This window comes from Myiozetetes cayanensis, unplaced genomic scaffold (assembly GCF_022539395.1).
Source record: "Myiozetetes cayanensis isolate MyiCay16 unplaced genomic scaffold, myiCay2020 scf24, whole genome shotgun sequence".
Classification (NCBI taxonomy): Eukaryota; Metazoa; Chordata; class Aves; order Passeriformes; family Tyrannidae; genus Myiozetetes; species Myiozetetes cayanensis.
In genome coordinates, this window is record NW_026087456.1 from 9,580,239 (window position 1) to 9,592,139 (window position 11,901).

At 50.4% G+C, this 11,901-nt stretch overlaps 1 protein-coding gene across 2 annotated transcripts; it reads left to right on the forward strand.

Annotated features, from left to right (window-relative positions):
• Positions 1–236: 236 nt before the first annotated feature.
• EREG (epiregulin) lies at positions 237–7,929 on the forward strand. Of its 2 annotated transcripts, none has more exons than XM_050320716.1 (5): positions 237–342; positions 5,558–5,641; positions 5,788–5,911; positions 6,472–6,618; positions 7,522–7,929. In XM_050320716.1, the coding sequence occupies exons 1-5, from the start codon at positions 297–299 to the stop codon at positions 7,580–7,582; spliced, it is 462 nt and encodes a 153-aa protein (XP_050176673.1). In that variant the 5' UTR covers positions 237–296; the 3' UTR covers positions 7,583–7,929. The 2 variants fall into 2 exon arrangements, with proteins under 2 accessions (XP_050176673.1, XP_050176672.1); XM_050320715.1 differs by lacking the exon at positions 237–342 and adding an exon at positions 1,134–1,611 and having other exon boundaries at positions 7,522–7,915.
• The last annotated feature ends 3,972 nt before the right edge of the window (positions 7,930–11,901 follow it).

An 11,901-nucleotide genomic window follows, 5' to 3' on the forward strand; every position in this document is an offset into this window, starting at 1 on the left:
GAAGCGCTGGGGCAGCCGTGTCGCGGCGCTCCCCCTGCCTGCCGTCGGGGCATCGCCCGCGGGCACAGGACCGGGGGCGGCCAGTCCCGTGCCGTCCCGCTGGGGGCGGCGGGGCAGGAAGCGACAGGAGGCCGGGTCGGGCCGCTGCCCCTTGCCGGGCGGGCCGGGTGTCGCCGCCGCGGGGCTCCGCCTCTCCGCCGGCACATAAAGATGCGGCCGGCCGCCAGTTCCACACCGCTCCTGCCTCCGCCGCCTGCTTTCCTGCCGCCTCCTCTGCTCCCCGGGGACCGAGGGCGATGGACGCCGGCTGTCTGCGGGCCCGCAGCCTGCTGCTCTTCCTCGGTAAGCGAAGAGGACCCGCTTCCCGCGGTCAGGGCTGGGAGGGCATCGCGTGCTACGTTCTGGGACGGGCGTTCTCAAGCTACTGGGAAATCTGTGTCAAAGCTTTAGTTCAGGTTGCTTTAGGTGAAGCTGATGTGTTTGTCTCCGAGGTGAAGTCACAGGTAGTGACGGGGAGGTTGTGTGAGTTGAGGAGCAGATTACACACTCCATAGTGTGGTACGGGATATTTTGTTGCTTGTGCGGTGCCTGGATGTGCTCTGTGACAGAGTGAAGGAGAACATTCTTTCCCCTTCTCCCCAGCTCTTCTCCTGGTGCTATCAGTTCTCTTTCACTTTGTCCTGTCCTGTTTATAGCCTGATCCTGCTGCCTTCACCCAGACCATGAGTGAGCTCAGCGGGTGAGTCCCCACAGGAACAGAGACTTCCTTATGGTAACAAAACAGGTTGTGGCCTCCCTCTGCTTGACACTTCTCCACCTCCTCACCGGGAGCGTGTAATTCTATTGTATGACATAAGCTACCTGAAAATCCAAAGTGAACACGTGTATCCTTAGAGCACCGAGAGTCCTGGGGCCTGGGTGTGCTGTAATGCAAGAGCTGATCCTTGTCACACACCTCCACAGGGCGCTGGCGGTGACTGGCAGTGACTGCCGAGAGCTGACCCTGTTGGGCAATTGAGCCGTGTGGGCAGCGAAGGTCTGAGGTAGGACCGAGGCCTGGCACACTCACACCTTGCTCTAGTGACAAAGCATATTCTCACATTCACGGTGTAGGGGCCGAGGTCATAGTCAGTGGAGGGACTCAGTTCCGAGACTTCACTTTTGAGACAGATGTTTCCCTCACCTGCTAAGCCCACTATAGCATGAGTTTGGGTCTTAGATCTTGGCCAGCTCTTTCCATAACAGCTGATGGATCAGCTGCTGCACAGCATCTCACTTGCCAGGACAGCAGGCTAAACGTCTTGTAGTCTGTGACTCAGACATGCTTTGCACAAAACTGGCACTGAAAGGAACTGGTATGTCCTCGTGGACCTGTGTACGGATTTGTTTCCGGGGCAGGCACAATATCTAATAGTAAAGGATAGATTAGTCATAGCTAGGTGGCATCATAACAAGTGGTGCGAGCACTTTACTACCTTCCCCTCCCAGGGCAGGAGTGTGAGCAGAACATGGTGCTGCTGGGAAGGCTGTCTGTTGCTGATGTTATTCCAGACTGGAAGAGGTTTCCTGCTGAATGGCTGAAGTCTGTAACTGAAGTGACAGCCATGTCAGGTTTGTATCCTGGCTCTTGCGGGCATATTGACTGCGCAGTAGAAAGGCAGTGGTGGCAGAGAGCTGTCGCTCACTCCTGAGCAGCCACGGTGCCGTGCCAACCACGTGCTTATGTGGTGGTGATGGAGCCAAGCCCAGGCTCTTCCTTTTCTGGGAGCTGCTGCTGGAACCTTGGCACTGGTCTCCTTGTGGTCACTGTAATGCTCACTCAGACCTTGGATCTCCAGACCACCTTACGTTTTCCTGTGTCACATGTACCTGGCCATCAGCAACTGGGCTGAACATAAAGGTTGCTGAGTCTGGAGATGGGGAAGATATTAGGGGCTGATGTGCCTGGCTGGAAGCAATAATGGGTTTCTGCTTCTTTGGTGTAGGGATCTCAGCCCCCATGCAGGAGGTGAAAGCAGAGTGGCTGAGGCACGGGGGCAGCATGTGAATAAGATGACTGGTGTATAGGTCTCCACAGGGGTGGAAGCAGTACTGGAATGACTGGGTGCACATAATGCGTAATTATCTGCATTATCTCTGCTTAAGGGCAAGTCCTGGCACAACTGAAGATGATCGTGTGGGCCTGTAACAATTTTGGAGCAATAGTCTTCCCATGACAGGCTGGTGTTTCCAGGGCTGCCTCAGAGCTGCTGTGGCCAGGCCTGGGCATCTCTGATTGTGAGTATGCAGTTCTGCAGTTAGTGGTAGTAAGGATGCTCACAAAGCCAGTGGGACACACTGGCTAACGTCCATTTTTCCTGCTTGGTCTACACTAAGAAGGCCTTAGACAGTCAGATGTGCTCTGGATGTCCAAAATTTGGTGATGGGGGTACACTGCAGTTAAAATGGGCTGAGATCCTTCAGGTGTGTGTCACCTGGACACCTCTGCACTTGGAATTGCTTTGGAAGTGCAACCCATTGAAGAGTGTAGGTGCTAACGCTGCAGCAGAGACCACAGAGATGCCAAATGTGAAAAAGCATCATGAAATAGCATTCTTCAGGTGAACTAGTACAAGACTGGTGCCCCTAGTGACAGGCAAAGCCAACTCAAGTGGTGATTGACCTCTCCAAAACTTGACAGCTCGCCTCTAAAATGGGTATAAATCTTGCAGAGTAGTTAGTGTATCTCCCATGTGCATCCTTCATTCTTAGTAGACATCCTGCCGCTGGAAACTACAGCTGGCTTTCAGTGGATAAACTCACAATTAACCCTTGCAGGGCATCTCTGATGGAGGTTACAGGAAACAAAGGCAGTTGGTCCCTGTCCCTCATTTTCCTTTCATCCCTTGTGGAAGGAAAAGCAGGCAGCAGCATTGTTCCTGTTCCAGTAAGTGCTGTTAGTGTTAGCCTTGTGGGAATACCCGGGATGTCGGATGCCAGTGATGTAGCAATCCTTATAGCACTCACATTTCTGCAAGGCACACGTGAAAATCCACCACCTCATTACTGTTATCTCATGCTCTGTATTTGCTTACTGAACAGCAAAGGAATAAAAATATAACCTCTCCCAGGTACTGTGTTTGGTATACATCACTTGATAAATATCCCGGGAAAGGCTCTCCTTTGCCATTGCCGTGTGCAGATCCATTATCCTCCCAGTGATGTCACAGGAGAAATATGTGCATGGGGGAAAGGGCAAAATAGAGCAGTGCAAAGCAGGAAGAACTTTGCCCAAAAGCAGCAAATACTGCTGGGTGTCAGCAAGTATCACACCTGCTCTCCAGCCTCTCCAGCCCCGTGTGCCTGCTTTCAGGTGGAGGAGGATGTCATTCATCATGCATGGCTGGGATCCGGCGAACCTTTGGGCGGTATTGGAGAAGGAGGTTATTTTTAATTTGTCCTTCACAGATGTCTGAGTTGTGGCCTTTCCTCTAGCTGGAAAGTGAGGCTTCCTTCTGGGGCCACGGGGAGAGCTGACTTGTCTCTTCCACGGACCTGGGCTGGAGCTTCTCAGATGCAAAAGCTGAGTTCTGGTAACTCTCAAACTGGGAACTTCAGATTAAAAATCAGCTGCTCAGGTGATGCTCGGGTCAAGGGAGTATGCAAACTGACACAAAAATGTGGAGGCTAGAGGAGATCCTCAGCTGGCTTAATCCATCTGCTTAACAAGTGGGTGTCTTGGATACCTCTGGCATGTTTTGCCTTGACTGCTGCTCATTACTGTTGTTACCTGTTTCTGTGACATGGTGTGTCCTTGTCACAGGACAGAGCTGTCGTGTGCCATAGCTCCTCTCTGCTGAGGGAGCAACTTAGTCTGTCTAGCGCTCCTGAAATGTCTCTCTAGTTCCTGGGAAGGACTGACTCGGTAAATCTTCTTTTCCCAGCTCCTCTGGGGACCCCAGGTCCCTGCTGAAGCTCAGTCTGCCATTCTGGCAGTAACTGAGCTGCCAGCATCTGTCAGCCAATGTTTGAACACTTGAACTTTCTGTCATGGCAAATCAAACTGGCCTTACAGAAGTGTTAAACTGCTGCCTCTGAGGAAATCTGCACTGAGCACAGTGCTGCTTTAGAAAAAATCCCACCCTGAAAGTAAACTTGTGTGTCCTGCCCCATTGGAGTGAAAGGCAGGTCCTGCTGAGTCACACTGGCAGGCACAGGAGTCTCCGGCTTGTGCAGGTGCCAGCATCATGGATCTGATACCATGGCTCTGGCCTTGCAGGGGAGAGCTCCATCTAAAACTTGGTGGAAATCTGGCTTCTTAGCTTTGTGAGGAATGGCGGTTTTAAAAACTCCAACACAGGAAAAAACCCTGTCCCTGTTAGATGTTCCTGCTATACTCATATGTAGCTGGAATGAAGGATAAAGGAAGCCTACTAATCACCCAGAAATAGATGAGCTGCCGGAAATCCATAAATCACCACTACTAGATTTAACCCTGAGATGTAATGAAACTTTCTAATAACTGGAGTTGAATTAGAGTGATCAAGAAATTATGGAGGCACACTCCCTCCATTAGACATGCATGACCTGACAAGTTAATAGAGGCAAACAGCCCAAAGACACAAATTACAGACTTCCGTGGAATGGGGCTGATGACTAAGCAGTTCATGAGCAGGTTAGTTTGTGACCACAGCAGGAATGTTAGCCAAGTGGATTTTATGGCCAGCTGGGGCAAACATTCACTGTTTCTCATGGGCAGGCCATGACGCTTGTGAGTACTTGTGCTGGCCTTCAAATCCTGTTTGGAAATGTCCATTTAACTAGCGGAATTCCTGAAAGTTGTGCCTGTTTCTTCTGGGGTTCTGCTGAGATTAGTAACAGTGGCCCAGGGCCCAAAAAGGGTAGGTGTTAGTGCAGGAACTGTCCAGCCTTTCAGCTGTGTACAGCAAGGACAGGGCTGAGGGAGCTCTTTCATGGGAAAGAGCAGCTTTTGTGTTAAGCCTGCGTCAAGCAGTTTGTGATCTCTGAAGCCAGTGGTGGGGTGTGCTGAGTCACCAGCTGTACTGACTTGCAGATTCCTCAGAAATTCTCTTCCTGTGGACTGTTGTGACTCAAGGATATCTTGATTTTGATCAGCAAAAGAACTGCTGTGATGAATGCTGGATTGTCATGCCTAATTGTGGAACTCTGGCTGTGTCCCTCGCACAGGTGCCATGCCAGGCCAGTCAGAAACCTAACATAATCATCAAATGGCCCAATTCCTGCCCTCCTGCGTAATCTCTCCAAGCCTGTTCCTGCCCAGGTTCACTCAGCATGTGGGTGAGAGGTGGTCACAGACACCAGACTTCTGTCTGATCGATCTCTGTTCTGCATTAAATGATTGTATTTCAGAGATGTGTCTTTGGGCTGCCTTTTACAACATAGGCAGCAGATCACTCAGACCTGTGTTTTTTCAGCTTACAACACTGGGTTTTTCCTACTAGGATAAAGTTTCTGTCCTTGTATTAATGAGTACAGCAGCTTAAATACTTAACCCGAAATGCATCTAGTTTTGACTATCATTTTTATTCTCTCACAGGTTACCTATTGCAGGCAGTCCTGGGCACAACAGTGATCCCATTATGTGGGCCTGGTGATATGGAGAACTGCACCACAGCGCTCAGTAAGTACTGCTCAGCTCTTTGTAACAACAGATCTTTGCTTCCCATCTTCCCTGGGCTGGCAACCTCACTGAGGTGCCCTTGGAAATCACTTTTCTGCTAAGCAGCATTGCCCACCTCCTGAGGTGCTAATGAAATCTTCTTGCAGTCCAGACAGAGAACAGCCCACGTGTGGCCCAAGTTGGGATAACGAGATGCAAACCTGAAATGAAGGACTACTGCTTCCATGGGCAGTGTGTGTACATCGTGGACTTGGATGAGCACTACTGCAGGTGTGGACAGGGCCCTGTGTGTCCTGCATGTATCCCTGGGGTGGGCTTTGAGGTGAACCTGGATCTCACTGCTGCTGCCGCTTAGCTGGAATACTCAGCCAGCCAAGTATTAAAGGCTCTCAAGAACCTGAGGAGGAGCAGTATGTCTATTCTGCACCTCAGCTGCATTTAAGCAAGTGTTAAGCACATGCGCTGCCTCCAGTGAAATCTTTGTGAGTGAGAGTCTCAGACACATGAAATTAATCACCAGCCCAACTTGGGGCATTTATTCTGATATGCTTCCCTGTCCATCTGTATTTACAGTAGTGTGAGAACCAGATCTCAGGCACAGCACTAAGGTCTCCCCTTTGATCCACCCTACATAATAAAGACCCTCTAGGCATTTTTAAGGGTACTCCTTAAAAAGAATTTGCAACCATTTCTAGGATCACATGGGCTTGTGTTACATCACTTCAAGTGGCTTATCCCAGAGGAAACAGCAGGCCAGCATTTCAGCATGTAGTCCATGCTGCAGTGGAGCCCCTCAGCTGTGTCTCTAGTTCCGTGTCTCTCATTCCCAGGTGTGATGTGGGGTTCTCCGGAGTGCGGTGTGTGCACTCAGAGCTGGTGCGGCAGCCCCTCAGCAAGGAGTACGTGGTATTGACGGTTATCGTGGTTCTGCTCTTCGTCGCTGCCATCTCCCTTGCAAGCTACTACATCTGCAGGAGGTAAGACAGGTGCCCTCAGTGGCTCAGGAAGGTGAGCCGGCTGCAGGTGTTGCCAGGCACCCTCGGAGTACCTGTGGATAGCCTGGGACACTGCACTCCCTCAAGTGCATGGAGTTGGTTTGACACACAGACCTGCTGGCCTGCACCTGAAGTGCTCAGGAAAGGCAGTGTGCTGACAGCGTGGCATAACCCAAATTGCAGACCAGGCAGCAGCACTCCCATGTGCCTTTTCATCCCAGCACAGGACTATATAGCTTGGCTATCTAAGGACTGTATAAGCATGTCTGGCTTAGAGGGTGTGTTGAGGTCAAGGTGTGAGCAGAAAGGGAATAGGAAAGTTCTGGTTCTTTTATTGATAGTGCCATTTTCCCAGTCATCAGGAAATGGAGAACAACTGGATTGCTATTAGCTAATTTGTTTATCTGCCGTGTTATTGTGGTGCCTGTGATATCGTGAGCTTTACCATGGGGGACAGTAGTCTTCTCCATGAACAGACCCACAAGCAGCAGGAATCGTTCTCCAGGCTAAAAATTAGCAGTAAGCAGCTGTCAGAGAGCTGAGGAAGTGGAACAACTCTGGAGGGACAGCTCAGCTTCCCAGACCTGATAGCTACATGGTAACCAGAGGGATTTCTCAAAGACAGACCTAGTTGCCAGCAGGAAGACTTTAAGACAGATGTGGAATTTTCAGTGAAGAGCCGAGAAAGGAGACTGCACACGAGCGATCTCAGACCTGGAAATGAGCACAGACAGAGCCCAGGAGCTAGAAAGTTAAAGGAGGAGAGATTTAAAACAAACTTTAGAAGGTCATACAGCTTTCTTTTTCCTTCCTTCCCTTCACTCCCCAAAAAGCCATTTGGAACAACCGTCTTTCCAGAACTCACATTTCTCTCCTCTTCTCCAGGTACCGAAAGAAGAGGAGACAAACAAATGCCAGTGAATACAAGGAAGTTGGTGCCCTATAGAAGAAATGCTGGCTTCATGCAGTGTTCTGTTCATCTGGATGAACTCAGTGGCTTCCCACCTATTTAAATGTTATTTTTATTAATAATATTTACAATATTTATAACATTTTAAAAATTTCAATTGTTTGGTGATTCAATCAGTATAGGTCAAGCATTTTATTTGCAGTGTTTTATTTTTTTATTAAATAATACTTCCTAAAGGGAACCCCACCTAAGTGGTTCTGTGGGACAGAGATATATTTTTATAGAAACTCATCTTCTTACTCTGGAGAGAAGAATTTTATATTTATTCTTGTGAATATACTCAAAGCAATTGTATTCCTTGAAATAAAAGTTTAGACAAAGTCAAAATATCTGCTTCATTCAAAGGATGATGGGTCAGTGGAGTCACCTCCAGCTGGTGGTAACTGGTTCCCCAGGGCTCAGTACTGGGGCCAGTTCTGGTTCATATCTTTATCGCCGCATCCTGTGTTCAGATTTGGGCCCTTTACAACAAGAAAGACATTCAGGCACTGGAGCATGTCCAGAGATGGGAACAGAGCTGGGGAAGGAGCTGCAGCAGCAGGAGCAGCTGAGGGAGCTGTGGAGGCTCAGCCTGGAGAAAAGGAGGCTCAGGGGGGACCTTCTGGCTCTGCAACTCCCTGACAGGAGGATGGAGCCAGACGGAGGTCAGGCTCTGCTCCCAGGGAACGAGGGACAGGACAAGGGGAAAAGGCCTCAAGTTGCACAAGGCAAGGTTCAGGTTGGAGACTGGGAAAACTTCCAGAAAGAGCTGTCCAGCCCCAGCGCAGCTGCCCAGGGCAGTGGTGGAGTCACTGTCCCTGGGGGGATTTAACAAACATGTAGATGTGGCACCTGGGGACATGGTTTAGTGGTGGGCTTGGCTGTGCTGGATTAATGCTTGGACTCAATGATCTTAGAGTGAAACTTGAGATGGCTTGACTGAGCAGGATCTGTGAAACCCCAGCAGTTATTCTGGGGAAGAGAAACCACAGTAGTGGTAATAATGTATATCAATGCACCTTAGTTCCAATGAACAGCTTTTATCTGGCATAATTGTAGGAAGTCTTAAAACACAGCTGCTAGAGCAGCCTATCCAACATGACAGCAACACAGATGTCAGTCCATACCCTCAGAAAAGTTGTGCTTGTTGTATTTTGGGTTACAGCAAGGAGACAGCAGCACAAGTGGATCTCTGGAGCTGAACACACTAACCTGTGGCTGCTCAGGGTGTGAGTGTAGCTACAGGAGGAAAGTTGCCTCAGAAACAGGACACGAGTTCTCCTCACACTTTCTGCCATATTGTCCATCCTACAGGTGAGAGCAGGGCAAGGAAAGGTTTGGAGTTTGGGCATAATGCAGATATCTTGTTGGCCTACAATATTGATAGAATAACCTGCTGGTTTCAGCTACACCTCGTGTGTGGCTCCCAGTGAACAGGAAGGATTCCTGCAGCATGTGAATCATCCTTGCTAATGCCATCACTTCTCACACTTTCAGAAGATGTGAGAAAAAGCCCAACCTTTACGTCATTCCCCGTTGGCCTGCATTGTTGGGAGTTTGTGGGTGTGAGAGCTGTGATCTCTTGACTTGTGCAACAGTGGGTTATCCTGTAGGGATTATGCTCACCATGCTGGGTCTGTGCAGGTAGCCTGTAGCTACTTTCTGCCACCTTCTGAGATAAGTTAAACTCTCAGCACTGGCAGTGTCACAGACCAGTCCTTGCCCAACCCTCAGTGCCAGTCAGTCAATGGTTAAGATGGGTTTGGTTGGTACAAATTTTTCCCTAGTCTGCCTGGACTTTCATGTCTCTCTTCAGCATCGAGTTAGAAGGGGATCATTGGTCATTCCCAGTTAACTGGATTAACTCTGTGTCACAGGGCCCTTACTAGCTGCTCTTCAGCTTTTCACTTCCTCCCTCCTTCTCCTGTAATCCAGTTGTGACACAGGAACCTGTTCTGCTGGGTTACTGGTGACAGCTAATGGCAACCTCAGCCACAGCCTCATTGTTAGTGCAGCCTTTCCCAGTGGGAAGATGGGCCAAAAATTGATTCTTGGAGCCTCCTTCCCTTTTTGCTATGACCCAGTTAGGATCCGTGGTGACACCTCTGTTTCCCCCTCAGGCTTCCCTGCCAGTCTGTGAACTGCTCTGGCTGGTCCCTGTTCATCCGGCAGAAACTTTTCCTGGACTCCCAGAGAGCCTCAGCGCAGAGATCCGGCCCCCGCATGCTACCCTGCCTGCTCCTCTGCTCCCCATGGCAGGAGCATCCAGAAGGGGAGCAGAGCAGCCTTTGCTGCAGCACTCGGGTCCACATGCCCCTCGCTGCTCTCGCAGAAAGTTTCAATTGCAGTGACAGCAGCCTGGGGCTTATCTTGCCTTTAACTCTTCGGCTCGGGCACATTTAGGAGGAATAGTCCACTTTCAGATCTGCGCAGGATTTGTTTGTTTTTTCTATCTGTCTTAACATTTAGCTGACTGTCTTGATTTGGCTTGGGCTTTCTCCACCTATCCTGTTGCTCATCTGACTCCCAGCCCATAACAGCCCTTCCAGAACCTGTGTTTTTCTCTCTTGTGCACATGATTGAGAAACTGCAGAGCTTGGGGCCACATACCAGCCTGCCACCTCAACAGCTTGTGCCGGCTGGACGGAGGTTGCCAGTCCGGCAGCCACACAGCTGGGTCCTGCTGACACACCCCACATAATTTGTCTCTGAGAGTGAACCTCCCTCATTCTTTCCATGGTTTCTGCTGGCACCACCTCCATCCCTCTGGTGCAGCTCTTCCTCGCCTGCACCACCCACTGCCAGACTCACCTTCCCCGTGGTGAGAGCACCTGTGCTGTGCCTCCCAGGTGGCCCTGCCTGAGCCTTCTTTCCCCCACAGCTTCACTCTCTGCACAAGTGTTACAGGCTCCTGCCAGGGCAGTTCTCCCCTGCCTGTGACAAACTGCATCACAGGAGATTTGGCATAGGGGACAGGGACTGGCACTAGATAGTGGTGCTAGAGAGACCCACCTGATGATCTGGTCATCGTACTGGTGGATGACAGGTGACCATCTACCTGTCCTCAGGGCCACCAGTGTGTCACTGTGCAAGGTTTCTCCCTGAGACACTTGTGCTGGAACCTTTCTGGAGGATTGAGCAGCCACAGCTCCAATAGCTGCAGCGATGCTCCATTGGACATCTCCCTGTCCTTTCCAAACTTAGCCCATCCCAGACCTATCCTCTTGGTAATCCCACCCTGGAGTTCTCACCCACAACTGTATATTTTATCCAAAACCCGTTCCAGCCTTCTGGGATTCAGGCAAAGGCCATCTGATTCTTGTTTTCAGGCCTGGGGGTGTCTGACCTAGAAAGCAGCAGCAGCAACTCCTCCCTGGTGCTGTGTGGAAAGGTTTGAAATAAGGCTTACTGTAAACTCTCTAAAATGCTCTGCGTTTGTGCAGACGTCACTGGTGTCGGTGTTTCCCCAGGTCACTATGTGGCTGACTAGTTTTAGGAGGGCATTAGAAGAAAAACTTTTTCTATAGCAGCCACTAGGCACAGCAGTGCAGAGAGTGAGTAGTCCCGGCAATTCAAGCCATCCATCACCTCTATTTCTTGAGGGAAAAGCTTTTTCAGCGTCAGCGGTGTGCCCAGTTACCAAACCTGGAGCTGCCCTTTCCACAGTGTCCGTGGCTGCCACAGGGGTTAAAAGCAACGCCCCTGCAGCACACTGTGCAGCTGCAGCCCTGGGGACAGATGCCCACAGCAGTGCAGTTAGCTTGGGAGTTGACCTTCCTTTCTCCAGAGGCCTGCTGCCTTTGTGTGCCTCACTGTCTTGGGCAACCCCGGCCCTTTGTGAGTCATGTGTCCCCCTCAGCGGGTTTCCTCAGGCTGCGTCAGCCGGTCGTGTCACAAGTGTGCCGGGAGCTGCAGGAAGCCTCGCTGACAGACCTGGGTTACATCACAGAGGTGGAGGACGTTTGGACAACTGGTCCTTGTCCCCGCTGAGGCAAGTCTGGGATTGCACAGTGCATCTGGCATCTCGTCCCGGGGCTGCTCCGCGAAGGGCAGGAACGGAGCTCAGGGAGGAGAGAAAGGAGCTTAAGTGCGCTGGAAAGACTTACAAATCCTGTACTCACTGCATATCTGACCTGGGTCAGTAGCAGTCACCCTTTGCGTCTGTGCTGAAGAAAGGGTGGATGGATGGATGGACCAATGGACAGAAAGAAGAAGGGAAGAGAGGACAGATGTAAGGAAGGACAGATGCAAGGTGTTTCATCAGTAAATATAGAAGTTTGGTCTTGCACAAATAGTTGTCATTATTTTAAATTGCT